Genomic DNA, 25,158 nt, shown 5'->3' with positions numbered 1-25,158 from the left:
CCCTGCTGCTGTCCCCGTGGCTGTAGGCAGCTCCTCTCCTGCTGTGCTGTCAGGGCAGTGCAGGAGGGCTCCTGCCCCTCCTGAGGAGCAGGTAGAGCAGGACTGGCTGGGTGGAGCAGGTGGGATGATGGAGGCTGGGAACGGCCCAAGCCCTGTCCCGTGCCAGCTCTGTCCTGCAGTGGGCACAGCCCAGCTCTGACCTTCGCCTTGCTTGGCTTCTGCACCCTCTGAGGTTCTTGCAAAGCTGCCTGGGCAGCTGCTGGTGCAGCCCAAAGCACCTGAGCTGGCAGCACCAGCACTGCCCCAGTGCCAACAGAGGGTCACCTCACCTGGGGCACGACCCCCAGCCTCCCCAGGGCTGTCCACCAGCTCCTCTGTGGGCAGGGAAAATGCCAAAAACTGAGGGTCTGACCCAAAACAGGGACCCCTCTGGAAGGGGACAGGGGTGGTGGATGTGTTTTGGGGTCTATCATCTCCCTTCCAGTGGACAAAATGACTTTTGTCTCCCTACGCTTGTGTTATGTTCTCCCAACAAGTAAAATTTAGAAGATTTGTCCATTTTTTTTTCCCCTAATCCAAAGCTGAAAGTACATCAAGAAGACGCGACAGAAACTCGGCAGGGTTGACAAACAGACTGGTCACTTTTTATTGAGCACCAAAGCAGAACCTGAACAGCACAAACCAGGGAGGGGCTGCCTGGGGCTGCCCAGATCCTCGGGGATGTGGGAGGCTGTGGGCAGAGCAGCACCCAGTGACACACAGGAAGGTTATCATAGCACCAAACACACTGCAGAGTGGTCATGAAAATGTTAAAAACATCCTACACCAGGCATTTCCTACCGTGCTGTGCCAGGCTGCTGATGAAGCATCTGTTTTTGGAGAGAAGGGCAGCTGAGGACAGCTCACCTGCTCTGTGTTTTCATTTCAGTGTCTGAGTTTCACATTTCAGCATTTCACTGCTGAAAACACAGCACTTTGTCAAGTCCCTTCTGTGGCTTTTGTTTCTGAGTTTGACAATTAATAACTGGAATTAACTTGGAAAAATCCCCCTGAGCATTATAGCACCACGAAGGAGGGTGATGGCTGTGAAACACCCAGTAAAAAGAAATTCACCATCAAATTATTAATTTGTCAATTTTCTTTCTATCTTTTTTTTTTTTTAAATTTATTTAATTCCTTTTGCAAGCAGAAAATATCTGTACTGTCCCACCCAGGTGGTCAGGTATGTGGTTCTGCAGCTACAGAGAAAACAGACACTGAAGTGAATGTGTCCACTCAAATTAAGCATATTTTGGGCTGCTTTGAGAGATTAGGTTGAGATTTGAAGTTTTAATCTTTCAAATTTGTGAATGCTCAGCATTAGTTTTTCAACTAACTACTCACAAGGTTTTAGGTATTTTTTAGTTTAAAACAGAACATTTTGACATCTACGCTGTGGGGCCAGCAGTGATCACTGAAGGGCTTTGCTCATTTAATCAGAATTTAATCTTTTTTTCTGCAGGAAGTAATGCTGAACAAAATCAATCCATTTCACTGAGCAGCACTGAGGAGCGAGGCTGCAGTAGGATAAGTGACAAGTTTGTGGTCTGATTGGAACTATAAAATATGGATTGGAGCCTGGACAACCTGCTCTAGCGGAAGGTGATGAGCTTCAAACTCCCTTCCAACCCAAACCACAATTCTCTGGTTCTGTGGCTCCTGTGTCCAAGGAGGAATTAAGATCTCACTGCAGGAAGCTGTATTGGATAAAATTCTAGAAACAGCTCTGTCCAAACATGGTGCTGCATTTAATATCTTGCACTTTGGAAAAAAAAGTGAGTAGAACAAATGAAGATATTTAGGAACATGTGGAGCCCTTCAGCTGTTCCATTGCTCTGTAAAGCACCCAGGAGTGTGTTTAGAATAGGAAACAGAAGAGCAGTTTGGCACCTTCCATCTCTCCAGCTGCAAATGTCATGTGCAAAGTATCAGGAGTTTTATAGGTGTCTTGGATTTGGCTTAAACCATTTAGTGAATGGAAAAAAAGAATCCTGTATTTTGTGAGTGGAAGCAGGCGCTCGCATTTGTGAATTGGGTATTTCTATGCAGTGCTACTACTGTGAAAATCAAAATGCTAATTTCATGCATGCAGATGGCGACGTGGACTAAACCATGGAGCAAATGTGGCTTTTCTGCCAGACAGTTCTGGCTGGTTTGTCACAAAAAATGCAACTGTCCCTTCAGGACTGCCACATCTTAATAGAAAATGTGTTTTCCATTGTATAATGGTAAACAGCTCAAAGCTGCTGTGAGGTCCAAATACAAATATCCAGGCTTTAAGGATTTAGGGAAATCAACACAAAGGTACAGGACTCCTGAGGAGCAGTAGTCCATCTGCCAGACCATCCTTTTCATCACAAAAATTTACCCTGGGTTTGATTTTCTAACACATTTAACATATTATCCAGACTTCAGGCCTCTTGCTGAGGTTTTGCAGGTACAAACCCACAGATTTTGTGAGTATTAACTGTGCTGGCTAAAAACAGCACATTACAAAACCTGGCATTCATTTGTGTGTCAGCCTGGATATTGCAGGAAGGAATCTGTTCCATTATTAACCCTCAATCTGCAGCTCACCAGACTGAGAAGAGGAAAGTAACCTAAAAACATTTATAAAGCTGTTTTTGCTCCTAGCTCAAACTTCCTCAAATTTTAAGGACTTCAGGTTTAGCCATTTAGAGTGGGGGTCAAGCCTGTTTTTTTTATCTGGGTATAAATAGGAAAAGAAGAAATTTGCAGATTTCTTTGATTTTTAAGCTGATGAAAAGGCTTCTTTAAAGGGCTTGTTCAAGACAGGCAGGCACTGGATTTGACCCAGAGAACCTCTTTAGTCTCACCTGTTTTAAAGCAACTTAGATATGATATTTAGGTGGAATTCTGACGTCACTGGGTTGTGTTCACAGGCCTGAAATCTGAATTGGTCACACAACAAGCACCTGAAGGGCAGGCTCTGTGTCAGCAGCCTGGTCGTGGCACTGTGGCTTACAGGGATCCCTGGAGGTGTTTGCATTTCATTTGTAGAAGGGCAGCTGATAAGCAGTATGGTTTCCTTCAGGGGATCACATTTCTCCCCTTCCTGGTGGGGTTAAAATCTGGACTCATCTGGTTCCTTGGGTAATGAATCTGGACTCATCCTGTTCCTTGGATAATGAATCTGGACTCATCTGGTTCCTTGGGTAATGAATCTGGACTCATCCTGTTCCTTGGATCATGCATCTGGACTCATCCTGTTCCTTGGATAATGAATTTTTTTGTCAGTGATGGTTAGGGATCAGGGGGTGCTGGAGCTGTGGAGATCTGGGACCAGAAAGCTGCTGGGTAAAGCATTCCTTGACAGAGTGGTCCAGCTGGGTGAAAACCAAACAACAAAAGAAAAAAAAAATAAAAAGGAAGAGGGATTAAAATATTTATCCTTCTTAGGATGTTTGCACAGAACTTGTCCTTAAGTAGCTGAGCAATCTTAACAGCCAGCCTGACGTAGGTACAGAAAGACACTGAACTGCTTTGTTTTCAGAACTCCCAGCTAAACCCAAGTTAATTTTAAAGTGAAGCTGAAAGTGTTGAGAAAACCATCTTGGGACAGAACTTCTGGTGTAATAAATATTTTCATTCTTGCCTGATGCAAGGCTGATAAAACAGACAGAGCTTTTGCTGTTGGCTTGGCTCTGGATCAACGTGCCTTTGCTCACATGAGTGGGTGCCAAATGTTCACACACATAAAATTATCCCACAAAACCCCCCATGTGCTGAAGTGTTTGCAAGACTGACCCTTTTTGCAGTCAGGCCAGAATAAACAGCTTTTTAATTTGCCTGGCAGGCCCAGTTACACCTGTGTTAGAAGAAACCCCTAAACACAAAGTTTAAAGTCTTAAGGAACACCAATTATTTTTCATCCTAAAAAGTCACCCACAAGGCAAAGGTTTTGCAAAGAAATCAGGTGTGTCTGGTGGAATGAGAGTGTTTCATGCACCTGCACAGGGTTTTAAGGTGCTGTCTTTACTCCAGCATTTTGCTTAGAGGAAATTCACCCTCAGACAATGTTTCTCTGAATAACTGCATTCTAAGCACCAGCTATTTCCACCCAGCTTTCCCTTTATTCACAGGGCACTTACCCAGGCACACCTTCAATTAGCCTAAATGCTTCTGCTGGTTTTTCACATAGCCGACCAAATTGTTGGAGTTGCTCCCTGTAAAACAAACATCAGCAAAGTCAGGTTTGGGGTTGGGCTGTGGCAAATGGTTTCTGGAGGCTCCCTCAGCAGTGCAGTTTTATTGGTATCATTATTTAGCAGAGATCTAGGTTTGCCCACACTGGAAGAGAGGAAAGGAAATCCTCTAATGGTTTTATCAGCCAAAGTGGCCAGATGTGGATGTCTGTAAATCTTTTGTCAAAGATGCTGTCTAGTTATGCCTGAATGTCACTTCCAATCTGATCCAGATCCAAGAGGGAGAAACCAGGAGCTTTGGAACTCTGAGGAAAAATGTGGGAGATGCTCCTGGTTTCTTGGAGCCCCAGATTTGTGAGAGGGACCTGACACCTCTGAGGGAATTCACTGGGCTCCAGCCATCACTTATCTCTTACCACAGTCCAAGACACTGCTTTTGACACAGCTCTGTGTTCAGCTGCAACACAGAGGAGTCCTGGGCCAAGAGCAAAGCTCCAAAAATATGCTTAAAAATAATAAAAAAAAAGATTATTGGACTGGGTGGTTCCCCTGGCAGAAGACTGCATCATTTAACTCATTTTGCCACAGCTGAAAATTCTGGTTCTCACGAGTCCACAGTCAGGGCATTGTAGATCTTAAAATAAGATCTGACCAAGGCATAGAGAATTGAAGATAAAGAATTTTTTTTTTTCTATGTACAAACCTTCATTTCATAAGGAGGAAATTCCTTGTAAGTATTGCAAGAATGATAAAGCTTAATAATAAACAATAACAACAAGAACAAACACTTAATGCCAGTGGCTTACCAAAATATTCTTTGTAGTACTTATGCCTCAGGTTGTGTCCATCTGGAAAAGAAGGTTCATAATGAGAACATACCCAGTCAGCCTTCATTTTTTTTTTGTTAAACTCTGACCTGTCTGCAGCACAGAGAAATTAGAGATAGGGAAATAATAACCTCACAATGAGGGAAATAAAAGTTCTCTGTGGCTGAAGCAATTTGGCTTGCTATAAAGCTCTTATAAACTGCTGAGATTACTGAGCTCTGTGGACACAACTCATTTGCCATAGGAGTGGGAATTGCCACTAGCATTTTATAACCTTTTCAATAGCTACAAGTCAAGGAATCATAGGCTTTCCCAAATGAAATAAAATTTGGATAACCTTTCAGACCATCTATTAGTATTTTACATTATTCAAGTTCCAGCTAGGTTGTTCTGTTTGCCATTTATATAATTATTTAAGCCCTGAGAAATACTTCATGTCTAAGATCCCCACAGTTCTGCATTACATTAGTTACTATGGATGTTATTAAAGAAAAGGTTATCAAAGAGATGCTCCAAAAGCTCTAGAAAAAACTCTTAATCTGTTTTGGAAGCAGCTCAGAGATCTGATGCTTCTCCTGTTTTTTACAGTGACCAAATGGCAAAACTGATGTCTCATGTCTCTGCACTGAGGTGATTTGTAGCCCAGTGCGAGTGTACATATCCTACCATTCAATGAATATCTAAACATGCTGTGAGCTTTCCTGGAAAATATTCTGGCATGTATGAAATTCTTTTTTTGGGCAAATGCATCAGCAGAATAAAGGCAACAAAGTTTTGGATGCAGAAAGCAAAGTCAGAACACAAAACTTGAATTTAAAACTCAGATTTCTCATTGAAACATGCAGTAACATATAAATATTTCTAATTTTGGTGCTGTGTAGTGACAGAACACACAGACACAGCCCCAGAGGACACTGGCATGAGTGTCCTGGTCCCTTCCTTTCTGGTTCTGCCTTGCAAACATCAGCATGCACAAGAAGTTTTTTCTATTTAAGAGTGAGGGGGAAATGGGTTTGTAGAAAATTCTCAAAGCCTGACAGGAGGCTCACACAGTGTGCATCTGTATGCAAACCTTGAGTCTAAAAAATCTGACTTAGAAATGCCAAGGAATAGGACAGACATTGTTGAGAGAGAAATGGAGCTAGAAACAAGTTTCAAAGGATGGCCTTGCAAATAAGAGTAGATACTTTGGAGGAACAGAACTGTGAAAGATGCATTGGAGTAGGGCTTACAAGGGGTAATTTTTGATTATTGGCTTTAAGGCATTTACAGCATGGTGTGGCTAAAGCTGATAGGCCAAGGAATGCTTATCACGTATTATAATTAAGAAATTAGCACAATCAGAAGTTAGCTTCTGACTGTGATGGAGCGAATTATTCCACCTATATCGTCTCACCCTTTCAGTATCTCATGAGACTGAAAACGGAATAAAAAGTTTTTAAAACGCCTCTCAGCTGCCCCATCTGCGAGTCACAAAGAGGCATCACCCCACAGAGGGAGGTTTCCTGCCTGACCCACCTGGGTTTCCCCTCAGCTTGATGCACTGGCCCCTGTTGGGGATGCCCTCGGCCGTGTTGCCCGGGTTGATGATGTGGCACTCGTAGCCCGTGGGGCAGTGCAGGGGCTCGTCCCCGTCCTCCGTGGTGCTGCAGGCCTCGGCTGCAAGAGAAGCCAGCGGGTCACCAGCCACGCTGTGACACCCATGGGGACCCCAGCACGGCCACCACCCCTCCTCAGGCTCCTTGCCACGGGGGCAGCTCGGGGCTGGCCCCTCCTGGCACAGCTCAGCCCTATTCCCTGCACAAACTCTCCCCACAGCCTGGAGTGCCAGCCCTGGGGTGGGCACCGCCTGCCACTGATGCTGCAGGGTTTTAGCTTGTGTGTTTCTCATGTATTTGTAATCCTGCAGTTCTTTAGTGTGACGCCTTAAGTTGTAGCTTTTGTATTTTTTGGATTCCGTACTGCATGGGTGTGTGACTCTGAGCTTCACATAAAGTGTTAGCAAGTTCTAGTCACAGTTTAGTCAGCCAAAACAATCCTTTTCCAGCCCCAGAATCAAGGACACCATAGCAGCTTCAGGCCCAAAAAGTATAAAAAACAGTGAACTGACAAGAGCAAACTGGGAGGGTGGGACTGCATAACCTGAAGCTGTAATTGGACAATTGACCCCAATATGTAAATGGACCTAAACTTATAAAAGTGTAAAAACTCGTGACCTGGGGTCCATCTTGGATCCATCTTGGGTGTAGCCATGGCCTGGCTTTTGTGCTGCCCAAGGTGTATCCTTTGAAGGCCTTTTAATAAATCCCTACTTTATTCCTTTAACTCTGTCCAGCCTCTGTTCCAGGCAGCCTCTTTAGGCACCAAGTGTATAACTCTGAGCTCCACACAGTATCAACTGCTGCTTTCCCATTTTGGGCAGACACAACAATTCCTCTCCAGGCCTGGCAATCAAGGACACCTCACTGCCTCAGGCCCTGAGAGATGGAAACAAAAGTGAATTGGGGGAGCAAACTGGGGGTAAATGACTCCATTAGCTGAAGCTGCAATTGGCAGATTAACCCGCAATATATAAATGGACCAAACTTATAAAAGCGTGAAAACCTGTGACTCATAATCCATTTTTGGGTGGGTTTTGTCTGCCCTAAATGTTCCTCAAGACCCTGCAACAAATATAAAATAAACTGCTTTTTATCCTCTGATAAAATTTTGTCTGAACTCTGTTTTTAGGTAGCCCAGAGAGGCATCACCAGTGCCCACCATGCAGGATGATCCCTCCATGGGGCTGCTCTCCCCAGGCAGGGACAAGTGCGTCCCACGAGGCTCTGAACTGGAGTTGCTATAAACCTCCAGTTTTATAGGAAACCTCCAGTTTTATAGCAACTGAGGAGTTGGGAACGTGAGCAGGAAGCTGGCAGTGTGCTGCTCTGCTCTCTGCTCCACGCCCACGGGCCTGCTGCTGAATCCAAACCTCAGGTGTGACTCACTGTGGGGTCAGGCAGTGCCACCCCTGTCCCAAACAGAGGTTTCACCACTTTTCACCCAGGACAGGCAGCAAGTGCAGCTCAGAATGGGAAGGTAAAGCAGGACTTGGGCATGTTTGTGGCCATTACATGTACAGACTCTGCAGGGCCACTCCTCCCTCTCCTTTTTAATTTCAAGTACCTCTGCTGTAATTCTCATGCCATGACTGATGGTTCTTACTTCCCTAATTACTCCCTCAAGCTGAGATGAAGGTGTTCAGATAAGAACAAATAATATAAGCATGACAAGGATGGATGAGGAGGAACCTATTTTATCTTGTTTCTAGCTGTGCAGCTCCAATGAGCTAGAGGCAGAATTTTCTCTTCAAGAACTTGGAGTTTCCATAATAGATGAGAGTTGAGGCTCAGCGAGTCTAAAACCATCTGTGTAAGACCAAAGAGGGGAATTCATTGGCACTATCTGGATCTGACTAAAGCTGATCAAAAGCTGGGTTAACTTTTCCATGAAAAACCTAAAAACTTCAGGTGTCCATATATCTGGGAATGCCTCATAGAAGAAAACTTCTCTTCCCACCTCCCACTCCCTCCTTATTTCAGTTTTAGGTATTGGGAAAAATTAATTAAAACCCCTTTCCCTATGGAATGAACCCGAGAAGCTCAACCTCATTGTCAGTCTCCAAACTGAGATGCCCCAGTTGGCACAGCTCTGCGGCAGTTTGCCAGAGCTCCTGTCCAAGTCATCTTCAGATCCAAGAGCCACAGCCCCAGCCCAAGGCATCTGGGTGATGAGGCCACTCTGGATTAAAGGATCTCCCATTCCAAGTCCACCCACGGTCTATCAGGAAGCTGGCAGAAAATTATGTGTATGATGACAAAGCCTTTCTCTAAAAGGAAGATATATCTCTAATTATTTGAAGAATGGGTACAAGCCCAGCACCCTGCAGCATTCCTAGTGCTCTGCTGGATAATCCATATCCATAAAAAGTATTTATTGCATCAGAAAGCAGCTCCCAGCACCACACAGAGTTATTCCTGTGGAAACTCCAGACAAATACCAGCAGCCCCAGCAGCCCAACACCCCAGGCAAGCTCTGTGTATGAGGGATTCATTCTCCTGGGCTTTTGTGGGATTATGGATATTGCAGAGAAGACAGAGAAATGTCCTGTACCTTGTAAGACTTCCTCAGGGCCATCCAAAAGCCACCCATTGCCTCCCAGCCAGCGGGGTTTGGGCTGAACCAGCCAGTCCAAGACTGCAGAAGACAGAAATAAAAGACCACAGTGTCAAGATGTAGCATCCACAGGGCACAGAGTTATGGAAAAGTCATGGATTTCCTCTAAGGGCCTGTGAGGAGGCTGCCTGATGGATTGATTTGGACTTATATTCATGTTTTTGTTGTTCCAGTGGAAAGGGAGACATGGATGTTATCCAGGGCCACAAGAACCTGCTGTCCTAGAGGCTCAAGCAGCTGTCCTTGGATACTTCCAGGGATGGAGCATGGAAAATGCCATGCCAGGAAAACAACTGGCCTTGAGTGACTTCTACAATTCACCCAAGGGGAAATCTTGCCACACCAGTTTGCCTTGGATGCTTCTAGGGATGGGGCATGGAAAATGCCACACCAGGAAAAGAACTGGCCTTGAGGGACTTCTACAATTCAACCAAGTAGAAATTTTGCCATACCAGTTTGCCTTGGATGCTTCTCGGGATGGGGAATGGAAAATGCCATGCCAGGAAATGAACTGGCCTTGAGGGACTTCTACAATTCTACCAAGTAGAAATTTGGCCACACCAGTTTGCCTGTCCTTGGAAAAGAACTGCCCTTGACTGACTTCCACAACTCATCCAAGCAGAAATTTTGCCACACCAGTTTGCCTTGGATGCTTCTCGGGATGAGGCATGGAAAATGCCACGCCACGAAAAGAACTGGCCTTGAGGGACTTCTACAATTCACCCAAGTGGAAATTTTCCCACACCAGCTTGCCTTGGACACTTCCAGGGATGGGACATGGAAAATACCATCCCAGGAAAAGAACTGGCCTTGAGGGACTTCTACAATTCACCCAAGTGGAAATTTTCCCACACCAGCTTGCCTTGGACACTTTTTGACTCATCAACCCCGCAGAAACCCCAAGTGCGGAGCAGAACCCGCACTCCAACCTCCCACCCGGCGCCCAACACGTGTGAAGATCTCCACGACCACCACCCCCATCCCCAGCAGCTGCTCTCTCTCCCAGCTCCCCCGGGGCCCCCTGTACCTGGCGGGGGCTGCACGGACTCGAGGCAGGCGTAGATGCAGCCGTTGTAGCAGCAGCGCTTGTGGCGCTGGCACTCGGCGTCGGAGCGGCAGCTGGGCACCTCGCAGGCGCGCTCCGGCAGGCTCTGCGGCGGCGGCGGGCACCGGTCGTTCTTCTGGTACTGGGAACTGTGAGAATGAAGAGGGTACTCATAATCCTTTGCAAAGAGAAGAAAAGGAAGTCAGGTTCGGCGTAAGGTGAGTTACGGAACATCCCGCCGGGGGAAGTGGGGAAAGGCGTTGGAAAAGCAGGCTACCCCGACGAGGGGAGAGAATGATGCGTTTGATTCTATGTCCTCAGAAGGCTAATTTATTACTTTATTATACTATATTATATTAAAGAATACTATACTATACTAAAGAATACAGAAAAGATACTTACTGAATGATAAAAAGATAATGATGAAAACTCGTGACTCTTTCCAGAGTCCCGACACAGCTTGGCCCTGATTGGCCAAAGAGTGAAAATAACTCACACATTTCATTTCAGAATGCAATGAAACAATCACCTGTGGGTAAACAATCTCCAAACACATTCCACATGAGCACAACACAGGAGAAGCAAATGAGATAAGAATTGTTTTCCTTTTTCCTGAGGCTTCTCGCCGCCTTTCAGCTTCCCAGGAGAAAAATCCTGGGTGAAAGAATCATGTTCAGGGAATGTAAGTGCTACATCACAAGGGGTTTCAAAGTGGGTTTTGAGCGTTCAGCAGAGAGGAGAGCTAACTGTGCAGCTCCCCCAGCACTGTGTCATCCCCTTAGTGAAGTGCTTTGGAAACACCAAACAAGCACTAGATTATTGTAATTGCAATATATCAATCTCTCAATCGGTTGAGATTATTGCATTGAAAATTAGGTTAAAAATATTTTAAAGTCCTTTATACTTGTCTAGGAGACTGAGAGAAGACTCCAGGCATCCTCATGATGAGGACCCCAAAACACTTCGACAGGGAAGCAGTGGAAATGAGGGCACTGTGTTGTTTTGGGACATGGGACTAATGTCCTTAGTAGCACCTCTCTCCTCAGTGGGCTCCTTCCATCTCCATCACCTTGTCTGGACCAGAATTTATAGGGGAGCCTTTCAAGTTCATCCATGGTGGAGTTCTGGGTTGTTAAATTAGAGACCATTTCTAAATTGTGGGACACTCTGGTGAGATCTGTGAGATGCCAGCTTTGTTCCAAAGAAAACGAGCCCATGTTTCACTGCAGGAGAGAAGCTGAGCTGCTCACTGCATGCTGTCAGGACAAGGGAAGTGTGAAGTACATTAACAGGCCCAGGAACATTTGTGAGGCACCATTCAGGTATTTTTCTCACTGGGGCTGTTTTAGCAAGAAGCCAAATCCCTGCAGCTGAGAGGTGAATCACCCAACTCACTCCTTTCTCACCTGTGGCTCAACCACTCCCTCACCTCTGGGCTGCAGAAAGTGCTCAGGGCACTCAGCTCTCAGGTTTATTAACAACCATTCATAAGCTCTCATAAAATCAAAAGTGGATTCTGGATTTGCACTTTTAAAAGAGATCAGCATCAAGCCAGGGGTGTGAAATGAGCGCTGCCATGGCCTCACGAGCAGGCTGGTAAAGTCATAAATACATAAAAATGTGTGTAAAGATACACTTGGCCAAATCACTGGTGTGTTACAAAATCAGTGATGAGAAACTGGCATTGCTATTCCAAGAATAAACGTGGTGCAACAGTCCCCCAGGGGTTTCTAGGAAATTTCACCAGCAGACCATGAAGAAATTTGAGGTGACATCAACATCCCTTTCTACATCCTTCTCCCTCCTGACTTCTGTAACCCCCAGTGGCTCCCTTGGAGCATCTGTCCTTTGACAACAGCCTGTTCCCACATGGATTCTCCCAAAAACTGGCCAAGGAGCGGCCATTGCAGGAGGTGGAGTGTCAGAGAGACAGAGAATTCCTGATGTTTTCACTAATGACAGTCTCATGCCCTGTTCCAATATCAATGAACAAATTTCTTGGGCTTTTTCCTTTAAAACCCTTCTGTGACATTGTTTTCCCATGAACTGATAGGTTGTTTAAACCACTAAAAAGGTTTGGAAAAACCCACTTTTTATGATGTTTTCCATGCTGAAGGTGCAAGCTCTCATATTAGTCCATTCCTCAAAAGCTGCAAACACTCCAGATTTGAAACAGGAAAACCTTCAAGATTTTCTTAATGAAAATTGAAGATACTTAAAATACACTTTTGTTTTTTCTTTTTTTTTTTTCCTCCCAGATTGCTGGATTTTAAATAGATCAAATTTTCATACCAGGTATAATTTTGGGATATAAGGGAGCACTGAGCAATAAATCTGTGCAGTTCCAAGCACTGAGCAGGGGTCTCCTTGTTGGAGGGAGTGTTCATCCTGGAAGGTCACATTTACTATTCTATTTGAAAGGTCATCTGCAGACGGAAATGGGACCAAAATAATACTGGCAAATAATGGATACATGAAAAAACCACCAAACAATTACTGCAGTTGCTTCACAGATGATTCAGAAACCAAGAAGCCAAAATTGCAATGAACAGCTGGCTCCATGAATGAAATTTCCGTTGGGGAACAATAAAACAAAGTTATTTGGCTACAATAGTTGTAGCCAAATAACTTTGTACCTCATGACCTCCCTGCCCATTTTCTCTGGTCACCTATTGCTCACAACTCACTGCTTTCAAAATAAGAATATTTTGCTTGTTTGGTTTAATAAACCTCCTTTTTTATGGGTGCATAAAACAGGGTTCTCTCATTCCCCAAAATAACGTGGTTAAGGTTGTCTCCAGGTTTGGGTTGTAAGTTTTTTAGAAGCTCTCCCAGCATTCACAGTTTGATTTATTATTTTTGCAGATGGTGGTGACAGTCAAAATTTCTTTTAAAATATTTTTCAGTGCAGGGGGTAAATTTCTGTTTTCCAGGAAGAATTGTTAAATAATTTACTGACAATATCTGCCTTAAAGATAGAAACAAAGTAAGGGGAAAAGTTCAGAGTTCAGCTGAGGAACCTTGGAATTCAACAAAGAAGAGGAAGAACCTGGATGGAATCACTCACTCTCAGCTATAATTTCAATAGCAACTGAGGGATGCAGTCTGCCTCCCAAAAATCCCAGATCTATTCTGTTATTTGTGTCTGGACCTGGTCCCTGAGCTTGTGTCAAAGCACAGCTCCCTGCTCATTCATATTCTGCATGGAGCCCCTCGGGGTGGCACATGAGGTTTATTTTAGCCTCCCACCATCAGCTCTGGCCCTGGCAGGTATTAAAAACACTGGCCATAAAACAAAACAAAACAAAACAAACAACAAACAAACAAACAAACAAACAAAAGAACCAAAACAAAAAAAACAAAAAAAGCCCACCACAGTCAGAGAGAATTTTGAATCCTCCAATATTTCCATTAAAGACCTGGAAAGTCACCCATCAGTGATGATCAAAGTGGCAAACATCAGCCTGAAATCAGCTTATACAATCTGAAGGACAAGACCAAAGCAATGGGAATAATATTCTCCTGTTGTTAGCTCAGGATTTGTCATTTTGGATCTGCTGTTTGCAGTTGGAAGAACCCTGCAGAACTGGGGTGGGCTCCAAAGAGATGCACAATAATGAGTAAAAGGCTGGAAAGAGGGAAATACAGAAAAAGGTGTGTGTGTGTGTGCAGGTTCCAAAGGGGAGGCTGAGGCTGCTCTGCGCACAGGTTACTCTGAGGATTTGGGGGCCAGAACACAAAGAGGGTACCCCAAGACTGATTTATGACAGCTGGCTGCTGCAGGGTAAATAAATAGTTGGAAGAGCATTACAGCAGCTGTGAGGAATTCTTCATTTCTGGAAAACTTTAGAAGAAGGCTGGGATTTTTCTAAAACACTTGCTGTAGCTGACAGTGGAATGAAATCCAGACTGGCCCAGTTTTTCCCAACAGACATGATGGGTGTTTTATAATGAACTGAACCCACTCCCAGGTAGCTCCCTCCCTCTGCCCCCTGGGAACAGTCCCTGGAGTGTGGGGGCTGCAGAACACCAGCTGCAAATCACTAAACTCGACAAGCCTCCTTCTGGAAAATAGATGGATTTGTTTTAAAGCTCAGCTCCAGCATCCCACTGTGCCTGCCAGGTTTTTCTCCTCACTGCAATCCCTCTTTCTCCCTTCTCCAGTCCCACTTGACCCCTCCTTGCCGAGCAACACCCTTCCTCAGGCTGAATGAAAACCCCCTGGCCAGCTCCTCATCCTCACACCTGCCCGTCATTCTGCACCCAGCATTTTTCTGGATACACCCTCCCTGCTGCAGCCTCAGATTTTCTGGGCTCAGACCACACAAAGCTGTGTCCTTTGGGGTCCCACAGGGATGTCTGTGACCCACGTCCCACGTTGCCATAAGCACCTCCATCTGTCATCCCTCCGTCCAAGTGACTCACAAATCAGCTGCTCTGCCCCCAGACTCTGATTTTCCAACCACAGGGAACACACAGCATTTGGTAGGAAAGAAAACATCCCTCTGAGAAAGCAGAGGGGCTGCCAGAACTGCCTCCTGGTGCAGGAGAGGATGGAGAGCAGACGCTTTCCCCCTGACAAGGCTTCGAGGAGGAGAAAGAAAAGCATTTTCTGTTTTCCCTGGATCAATGTTTCTGTCAATATGAGCAATTCTAGCTGAGCTTGCCAGATCAGTAGCACCTGGATTCAGGGCTGCCAGGAAAAACAGCCCTTTGAAGAAGTGCAGGTTGAAAGAAGAGGATATATCCCCAGGGGAGCTGGCTCCTTATCTGAAAATCAACATGTAAATTCCTCTTCTGCTCCTGTCCTATCTCTCTGGGTCATTCACCTCATAGTTCCTACTAAATTTGAGCTTCACACTGAAACATGGCAGAACATCCAGATAAATGCACTTTCCAGTGAGTGATTTTGCAGGAAATGCAGCTCTTTATATCCATTTTCCAATTAAAGTGCAAACCAGAGCATACCCTAGCCCAAGAGAGGCTATAAAGAAGATTTTTTTACAAAATCCTGAGGTGCCTTTCAAATATCAGCACAATGTTTTCTGCACAATTTCAAGGATGCAAGACAGAATTTCAGTTTGCTCACTGGGGGCAAGGGATGTGTGTCACAATTCTGAGTCAGGAATTGCACAAACCAAATGTTGCCATGCACAAATATCACTCTAAAATTCATGGGCATAAAAACATCCTTTTTGAATTAAAAGCTGCAGAAAACAGATGGAGGGATCTGCCTGTGACACCAAGGTGCTGTTTATACACATGCAGTGGTTGGAAGATGCAGTCAGACCTGAGCATAAGAAAATAAACTATTTGGGGCTTGCACCCAAGCATTTCATGGGGAAGAAACCTTGGATCAGTGCTGCTTTCTAAGGGAACTTGAATGGATCAAGTAAAAATTTCAAATGTATAACTTTTTTTTCTTTTTTAATAGAAAAAAAAACTTTTTTCTTTTTTCTTTCTGAAAAAAAAAACCTTTTTACTTTTTTCTTTCTTTTCTGTTTTTTTTTTTTAAAGTTTTTTCTTTTTAAACTTTAAAAAGTTTAAAGTTTACAAACTATTTATAAGAGTTTTTCTAACATTTTTGTTTTTCTTTTTAAATCTTTAGTTTTAAAGTTTTTTCTTTTTAAACTTTAAAAAGTTTAAAAAGTTTTTTGTTTTTCTTTTTAAATCTTGAGCCCCAAAACTCAAGATATCAAATTATTTCCCTTTTTTTCCCCAATTCCCATTTCCTCTGTGACCATCTCTGACAGCTGTCTGGCCCAGACCCACCAGGGCAAGCCCCAGCACCATCCCCTCCTCGTTCTGTCCCAGTTCCAGTTCCAGCACTCCTGTTTAACTAGACTTCAGGTTCCTAAAGGTTTTCTAGCAGTGACTGTGCTCTGGGCAGCTCTGTCCAGAGCGGGTTTGGAGGTGGTGGCTGTGCTCAGTGCCCGGTGCCAGGAGCAGGCACAGATGGAGGCACCCAGGGTGTGCCAGGGCGTGCCAGCAGCTCTGCTGGCAGGGGATGGATTTCTGGCATCACCACCCTTTAGGGTGATGGGCACGCTGCTCTGGCTCTGTGGGGCTGAGCTCTCGGTGCTCCAGGGATTTACAGAACCGTGGGCAATGCCCCCATCCCTCCCTCCAGCGCACATTTACCACAGTTACCCCAAAAGGCGGCACAGGAGCTGGGCAGGGAACCCTCCCTTGCTCCAAGCAATAAATCCCATTATCTTCCTCGCACTAAACCTCTCCCCGGAGCCGCAGGGTTTGCATCCCCCTTCTCCCCGGTCCCTTTTCCCCTGGCTGCCCTGGGGAGTTTCCAGGAAAGAGCCATCCCAAAGCTCTCTCCCTGCTCCAAGCTTCCCCCTGCAGCAGCTAGGTGGCAAAACTTTCGCACCGCCTGGGAAAACTTCGTGAATGGCTGTGACACAGACCCAGCCCGCCGATCCAAACACTCCTTATCCCAAACCACGTAAGGAAAAGTCCCCTTTTCTCGGCGAGCATCCCCCAAACCCCCCAGGCTCACTCACATCGTATTTCTCCGTCATTTTCAGCAGAGCGCGTTTCCAGAGAGTCCTGGCACAGCCCGGCTCCGGCAGCACAACCAGCACACACAGGGCTGCAGCGAAGATCTTTTGACAGAAACGCATCTCTGGCAGCAGCCTGGAGCTCATTTTTTTTTTTTTTTTTCCCCAGGGAGAGATGGAAGAAGGAGCCCCGGAGCTCTCGGGGTCCGGGCGGCTCCGGGCTTGGCAAGGAGGGAGGGAGAGAGAGCGAGGGCTGAGCGCTCCCAGCCGCTTTTCCCTGCGCAGCTTCTGGGAAGGGAAAGGGGAAGGAATGAAAAAAAAAGAAAGAAAGAAAAAAAAAAAAAAAAAAAAAAAAAAAGGAGCCCAGAGGCAGAAGCCGGGAGCTGCTGTTGAACTTGTTGAAGTTAGATCAGGTTCTCGGCTCACATGCTCGCACAAAGCTGACGCTCTCCTTGAGTGATGGACGGGAAGATTACTTGGAAAGATTATTTTTAGACCTTTGTTCCCAACATCTGGCATCCTCCGAGAGCCCCATTCAGAGCCGAAGCGTGGGATCAGATGACAGCTGCCGCAGGGGGAAATAAAGGTCTCGGAGGGGTGGGCTCGGCAGATTTTTACAAACAGTTCACCCAAACTTCCCAAGAGCCTGGTGGGCTCTCCCTTTGTGTGCTTCCTGCTGCGGGGTTTGCATCACGCCTTGACACAGTGATAACTTCATCTGGAGCCCACTCGAAGGAAATGGTTTAACAACGTGATAAACATCCAGGGGCTTTCGTTAAACCAGGGTGACGCTGGTTTTCTGAAAACCAGTTGGAAGGAGGGGAAAGACCCTTAGGAAAAAATAAATTGGGGTGTGGAATAGGGAAGGAAGGTGGCTTGGAAATTACATGAGCACACAGAGAAAGCAAGGAAGGGGACGTGAGTCAGGCCGTGCCTGACAATGGGAGGGACGGAAGGAGTGGACGTGGGGTTTTGGACATCTCCGTGGACATGCAGGGCCTGGAGGATGGGAATGGACTCGTGCAGTCAGGCTGAAGCTGCCCAGCATCCTGCCTGGGATGGACACAGAGGCAGGTGCCAAAGCAGAGCTGTAAGAACAAGGCATTTATACACATTTGTGTGTGTAAGTATGTATATCTGCATGTATGTCACTTTAGAGACACCAGGAGGGCTGCTCAGGGCTCCCTCAGCCAAATGTGGGGGCTGTTTGTTTTATAATTCCCCCTGAATTTCTCCTCCAGCAGCTTGTCCAGCCTCCACCTGGAAGGAACAAACAGAACCACAAAAGTTGTCAAGATACAGACACTAAACCCTGTTTGCCTTCACTTTACCTGGCTGCAGCCCTGCTGAGCAGAGAGGAGCCTTGCTGGATTTATTTTATATCCACTCTAAAATGGGTCTGCAGAGGAGTGTTATACCCTGTGGATACACACACACAAAAAAAAAAAACCCAAAAAACCAAAAAGCAAAACAAAACAAAGCAAAAAACCAAAAAAAAAAAAAAAATCTTCCAATTATTCCTTATACCTGAAAGCTGTGGAAATTCACTTTGATCCATGCCCAAATGTCAATAGCTGCACGCTGATGGAAGCCAAAGGATTTCATCTTGAAGCTTGCCAGAATATGATGATGGGAACCTGAAAAAAGAGCAAGGTGTGCCTTATAAAGCTCAGTAGTTAAGGGAATATATTTGATTTATTTAGAGTTAAGGTTCCTAAAGGTTTTCTAGCAGTAACTGTGCTTTGGCCAGTTCTCTCTGTAACTCTACTGCTATAAAAAAAGTTCTTAGTAACAAAATCTGCTCAGTTCATCTGCCAGGGAATTTTGCTGGGAAGTAAAACCAGGGATTACTCTTATGGGGAGAAAGGGAGTGAAGAGTTAAAAGTGATGAGGGTCACCTCCCTCACAGCTGCAGAGGTACAGGGAGGGGGATTCCAGTGGGACAGCACAAGTGCTGTGTCTCTGCATGGTCTGGGATTCCCAAAGGAGCTCTGGGATCCCTGTGCAGATGCAATGAGCCTGCATTGCTGTGATTCTGTAAACCCTGCTTGGCCCATGGAGTCATCCCCACAGGTGCAGCTGGGTTTTGGGGGCTGACAGGGTTTGAGGTGGCCCCATGGCACAGCTCTTTCAGGCACAGAAGAGGACAGGGAGGGAGCATTTGGGCTGGAGAGCATTTTGTGCCACAGAGGCTTCACCCTGCGCCCGGCTGCTGAGAGGCTGTCCCTGCAGGGAGCACAGCTCCAGGTCCCTGTCACCTTCTCCAGGTCCCTGTCACCTGCTCCAGGTCCCTGTCACCTGCTCTGCCTCATTTCACCAGCTCTCCTCTCCCCCAGAGCTGTAGTCAGGCATTTAAAACAGAATTTCTCTTCAAACAGAGAAATTCTTTAATTTTCCTCAGGTTTCTCTCTTCATCCAGTGGTAACTGTGGACAGCTCAGAGCCAGCCCATGGAAAGGTGACTCCCTCAGGACAGAAGTGTCACCTTGGGATGCTGGCAGAGCTCAGCACCTGCAGGTCACTGTCACCTCCACCCAGATCTCATCCAACACCATCTCAAGGCTGCGCTGCAATTACTGAAAGGCTCACTCAGCTTCAGTACATCCAGAGAGGAACCAATCACTGCCACAACACTGCCACCTCTCCCACCTCTGAGCTGATTTTTTCCTGCTCAGAGGGCTTTGTCTGACACCACAGCATTCTCCAATTCCTTCCACAAACACTGTTCCAATATTAATACCTGCACCTTGATCCAGCACCTCTCAGCAGATCCAGGAGCTCCCACCCGTGCCCTCGGTCCTGTGCTCCCAGGTGACAGATGACATGGATGCTTGCACAGAGTAAACAAGATTTTTCCTTGGAGTATTCCTACTTAATTTATGTCTTTGTGCTGATCTTTCTCTGCTCTGTGCTCCCGCTGAAACCCAAACCACCGTGAAACAACTGCTCACGATAAATCTCCCTAATTTAATTCCATTTTTTGTTGTTTCATGTACTTGCAATCTGCACTTGGAGCAACTAATTCCAAAGATTAATAGCTACTTCAGACACCATTTACTGGCCTTTATTTTTGCAGATACACAGCTTTGACATTTATCTGGGAAAAAACAGGGTCTGTGCCTTGCAGTCCATGGATTGTGCACTGAAGAAATGAGAATTCTGCAGGACCAAAATTCAGCAGCTGGTCATGCTCTTGACATCAGAATGAAAGTTGATGTTATAACACTTTTGGAACTGTAACTCATCCTGCACACGACTCTTTCATGAATTTTTCCTGCCCCCATCTCCATTCCTCAAGTGCTTCTATCTCCAGTCTCTGTTGGTAGCTAGGCAAGGGATTGCACATTTTTTAAAAAGATTAAGAAAAACTTCCCTGGCAGTACTGGAAAGAATATTTTTCTCCCCTTTTCTGGATATTCATCTTCTTGGCAGTCCCTGGCTGGGCTGTGTTGTCAGAGGACAACTCCAGGACATCATTTATCCCATTCATATCCACATTATTCTCCCATTTGGAGCTCAGTGAATCCTAAAACACGAGAGACTCAGTCCACTCACTTATGGAGGCATTTTTCATCACTACAGAGCAGTTCCTGCCCTACCAAGTTCGCTTTTGAATGGCCCATTTAGATGAAAAAGAAGAAGAACAGCTTTGACTTTCTGAAGAATTTCTTGTTTAACACTGGTAGGTTTATGTCTCTACTTTTAGTGCAAAGCATTCTGAGCAGCTTGCAAAGAAATTTTAGGCATCAGGCACAAATCCTTACAAACACAACCACTAGCAATAATTAGAAATTTAAAATTTACTGGTAAGCAGGTGTCTAAGTTGTGTAATTCAAATGTATTTGATGATGGATAGTGATTTAAAAGGAATTATCACAAGAAAGAAAAAAATAATTGCCATTTTCCCTTAAATTACATCTGATCCACACACAAGAGTAGGGCTAAAATGGTTCACTCCAAGTGGAGCAATTCCCTCTGGTGAGGGTACATAGGGAGTGTGTGCATGGCTATCCTGTACACAGGGCAGTAAGTGAGGCTGGTATAAGAAATAATTGAATTATTGCAATATTTTTGCTGGATTTGGCTCCAGTTTATGTGACATCTTGGGCATTCAGCAGGCCAGCAGTTAAAATCATTTTTATCTTGACATAACTAAGCCAAGATTTCTCTGCTTCAAGATTTGTGGTGCAGTTCCTCACACCAAATCCCTGCTGCCTTCAAGGATCCTGAGTGAGATTGCTCCATAAATCACCACTGGGCACAGAGTCACCCTCCGTGTCACCCACAATGACTGTTGGTGATTGTTGTTGTTTGTAATAAAGAGATGGGACATTGTTGGGTTCAGAATGATTTATTGTTTAGATAAACATTAGGTTGTGAGATTTTTTGGAGGAGTAGGTATTTGGTTATAGTACAAAGTAGTTATAAGTTTTTTGCTGTAAGATAATATATACCTTTTTGATTTAATGGATAGTTATTTTGTTTTTCTAACTTACTACCTTTACTTGCTTCTGCTGTACTATGAATATTTTTGCTTAATAGGCTGTTGTACATATACACATATGTTTTTATTATAACTTTTAATCTCTCAACTTACTCTATATATTGCTGTATATAATTTATATACTATAATATAATTATTATATTATATTATATTATATTATATTATATTATATTATATATTTCTATATATAATATATATTGTATATAACTATACTATAGATTCTACTATTTTACTCAATATAGTTTCTTACTTAAGATATATTCTTATATATAAAATATATAATATATATTTAAATATATATAATATATTAATACATATTAATATATTTTATATATTAATATATTAATATATAATATTAATATATAACATATATTGGATAGTATATTCATATATAATATATATTAAATATATTTACTATATAATTTATACTTTACTATAAAATATAAATTATATTATGTACTTCTATATATAATATATATTATATATATTACTATACTATAGATTCTACTATTTTACTCAATATAGTTTCTTACTTAAGATATATTTTTACTTACAACTATAGAAACATAAATTTATGACTTTTCTACTTAATGTCTGTGTGCTTTATTTTTACATCAGTCTAAGCTCTTTTTAAGGCTGTAGATCAAACTCTCTTGAATTTGTGGAAGTGCATGAATCTCTGTGAATTTCCATCCCACAAATGGTGCCAATAAGGCAAATTCTGCAGTGCCACAAGCTGCTGTCAGATGACAGTGCAAGGACATGGGTGAGACTTGAGCACCTCCCCGGGGCCTGTGAAACCCTCAGCATCGTTTGTTACAGGCAGGAAGATGTGTCTGAATGAAAGGATGGGCATTTTATCAGCTTAGGGCAATAAAACCATTTTTGGAACTGGGATTCATGCTGCCGGATAGGGATGACTTAAATAATGGTTTTTAAAAATGTTCTCAGGGAGTTTGTGAGTGAAAGTCATGGGGCAGCCAAGGGAAAAGATCTTTTTCCAGCCAAAAACAAGGTAGGTCAGCCTAAGGCAAGACTTGCCTTTTCCCAGAGGAAAGATTTGACTTTTAAAGAAAGATCATATCAAAGAGAGAGTTTCCTGAGAGCACACCACTGCAGCAGCACGAGGTGACTCACTTTAGCTGGATATTATCCCAGCACCTTCGTGCCAGGGGCTGCTGCAATTCCTTTTCCAGGGGCTGTTTCCTTGCCAGCTCTGCACAGGTTCTGCTGCCAGCAGCAAAGGGCAATGGTTTTCTGGGGGTTATTAAAGATTTTTTGTGTTGCCTAATCCAGTGGGAAGGTTAGAGTTGCTTTGTGTCCCCCCTAAAAAATAATCCAATGCTCCTCCCTGCTACTCTGGCTCCTCACAAAGGGAGGCTCTGCCCCACTTCCATTCACTCTTAGGAAATCAGAAAAAAGCAAGTAAATCCAGAGTGGTTTTGTTATGAAAATGAACATAAAGAAACCACAGCCCTGCTTCAGATTCCCAAAGCTGAACCTGCCCCATGAAAAGCAGGGAGAGTCCCAGGGATGATGGACACCATAATTTGTCCCTTTGTGGTCACCCCTCCAGCCTTGTGTGAGGTATCCTAAAGCAGCAATATTATAATTGTTACCTTTTTTCATTGCCTAATCCAGCAATTGGGATTGCTCCCTGCATGGATTAGCAGGAAAAGGAGTCCCTTAGGTGTGCCAGTCCTGAGGGGTGAATACCAAAATCAACAAATAGAGGAACCTGCAGCATCTCTGCAGGGCTGACCCTGGATGCAGATGATTCACCCCCTCACCCACGGGCTTTTTTTATGGCCAGCTCTACAGGAAGACACCAAACCTGGGGTTTCAATATTGGGTTCATTCCTTCCCTTATTTATGGCCACCAAACCTGGGGTTTCAATATTGGGTTCATTCCTTCCCTTATTTATGGCCACCAAACCTGGGGTTTCAATATTGGGTTCATTCCTTCCCTTATTTATGGCCACCAAACCTGAGGTTTCAATATTGAGTTCATTCCTTCCCTGAGCAGGAAAAGCTGTGCCAGATGTTTGCTGCCAGCGAGCTCCTCTGGGAATTTATAGAGAGAAATAAAAGATCAAAAGCAATTTAAAACACAGACAGGTGATTCTCTTTAAGCATCTGGCCCCAAGCCCTTGCAAAGCCTGGCAGAGGTCAGTGTTAAGTGGCCCCTGACCATTTGGGAAGGCCTGTAAAGAAGAATATAAAGCCTCTACTTTTAGCCAGCTTTGCTGGATATGAGGTCTAAACGAGGCAGATGAATGTTATTAGGGAGGAACTTGCTGAGTGCTGCATCCCACTGACAAAATTTCCAGGAAGCCTCCAAATGCACGATCCCATTAATTAGGAGGCAGAATGGCTCTCAGTGTCGGGCAGAGGCTCCTCTTTGGGGTGTGCCCTGGGGACAATCCCAAACAATTCCTCTGGGTGGGACTGCCCCAGCTGCTCTTGCCCATACCTCCCCTGTGCCAGCTCCCTCCAGGGCACGGCTCTCCCAGAGCCTTTTGTCTCCAAAAAGCTTCTGTGAGCTGCTGGTGCCCCCCAGGAGAGGACAGCAGGATGCTCTCCTCTCATGGCAGTGGGAATTGGTGGAAGTTTTGGGAGGGGAGGATGTGCACTGCAGCTCTCACACTGGGACTGCTGAGAGGAGACGAGACCCAGCCTGGAAACCTCAGAGTGGAAACCTCAGAGAAATCTCTCTGGTGGGCAGATTTGCCCTAAAATTAAACACAAGGGAATTTGGCTGTGGATCCATGTTGGACTAAGCTCTTTTCTGACCCAGAGATGGGAGCATTTCTTATCTCAAGGTTTGCATACAGATGTGAGCCTTCTGTCAGGCTTTGAGAATTCTCTGCGAATTCATTTCCTGCAGATCCACAGCAAATCCTCAGCCTTTACCACGCTCTGCCTTCAGCCAGGCTGAATTCCTGAGGGTAACAGAGTTACATTGAGGGCTCCTAGCCCTAAAAGATCCAAGCTGAGCTCTGGGGATTCCCAAAAATTGTGAGGCATGGCAGAGTCAGAGCCAGGGTCAGCATGGGCACCAAGAAAACCTCCTAAAAGGCATGTGCAAATCCCAGATATCACACAGGACACCAAAACTGGGGTTATCTCGTGGTTAACACCCTGCTCTGACCCACAAAGGCTTGGCAGGGTCAGAAAGTTTGGGCCAAGCAGAGAAAGACAGGGCCAAGCAGTTTGATTTTGGGGCTGCACCTCTCCCAGCTGAAGCTCTGCCCGCCTGTAGACCCAGAGACAGATGATTTCCCATAACAAATATCCTGCCTACCTCCAGAAATAGCAAATTCATAGCTTGAGGGCCTGTCAGAGACACCTGCAGGAGGCAGAGGAAAGGCCAGATGTGTATCAGCATCGTGCTTGTGTAGGATTTCCTCTATGGAACCTTTAACCTCCACATCCCACATCCTATTACCAATCCCTCACCCTGCTGCAGCTCCTCTGGGGCCAGGAGCACTTTGGCAAGGACATGAAATGATATCCCAAGCCTGACAAATACCTTTAGAGCTCTGAAATAGCTCCAGCTGCTCACGTCAGCCCTGGGGATGTCACCAGAACGGCTGCTGGTGTCACCTGGAGCTGAGCTGCCACCTCAGCCCCAGCTCTGTGCAGGAGCCAGGGGCTGAGCAGGGATCTGGCCAGGCAGGGAGCATCCCTGCAGCTCCTCAGGGTTGTAAGGCTTGCAGTCAGTAATGGTGCTGCAGAATTCCTTACAAGGGTTCTGGGGATTTTGGAGCCTGAGCTGCTTTGCTGGCTCACGCCCTTGCTCTGAGGGAGTTTGATGTGAGAAGGCAAAATTTGTCTTTTCTTATCCAAAG

At 45.0% G+C, this 25,158-nt stretch overlaps 1 protein-coding gene across 2 annotated transcripts; it reads right to left on the bottom strand.

The window, feature by feature from the left end:
* Positions 1-1,126: 1,126 nt before the first annotated feature.
* WFDC1 (WAP four-disulfide core domain 1) lies at positions 1,127-17,530 on the bottom strand. 2 transcript variants are annotated; one of them, XM_041400853.1, is made up of 7 exons: positions 16,808-17,530; positions 10,275-10,470; positions 9,185-9,268; positions 6,551-6,691; positions 5,012-5,053; positions 4,152-4,226; positions 1,127-3,386 (listed from the first exon to the last, which is right to left on the bottom strand). In XM_041400853.1, exons 1-6 carry the CDS (start codon positions 17,321-17,323, stop codon positions 4,168-4,170), a joined length of 1,038 nt encoding a protein of 345 aa, XP_041256787.1. In that variant the 5' UTR covers positions 17,324-17,530; the 3' UTR covers positions 1,127-3,386; positions 4,152-4,167. The 2 variants fall into 2 exon arrangements, with proteins under 2 accessions (XP_041256787.1, XP_041256788.1); XM_041400854.1 differs by lacking the exon at positions 6,551-6,691.
* Positions 17,531-25,158: the final 7,628 nt, after the last annotated feature.

Source organism: Onychostruthus taczanowskii, unplaced genomic scaffold (assembly GCF_017590055.1).
Source record: "Onychostruthus taczanowskii isolate IOZ18803 unplaced genomic scaffold, ASM1759005v1 scaffold18, whole genome shotgun sequence".
Taxonomy (NCBI): domain Eukaryota; kingdom Metazoa; phylum Chordata; class Aves; order Passeriformes; family Passeridae; genus Onychostruthus; species Onychostruthus taczanowskii.
Note: the sequence above shows the minus strand (reverse complement) of the source record. Positions and strands in the feature narration are given on the sequence as shown.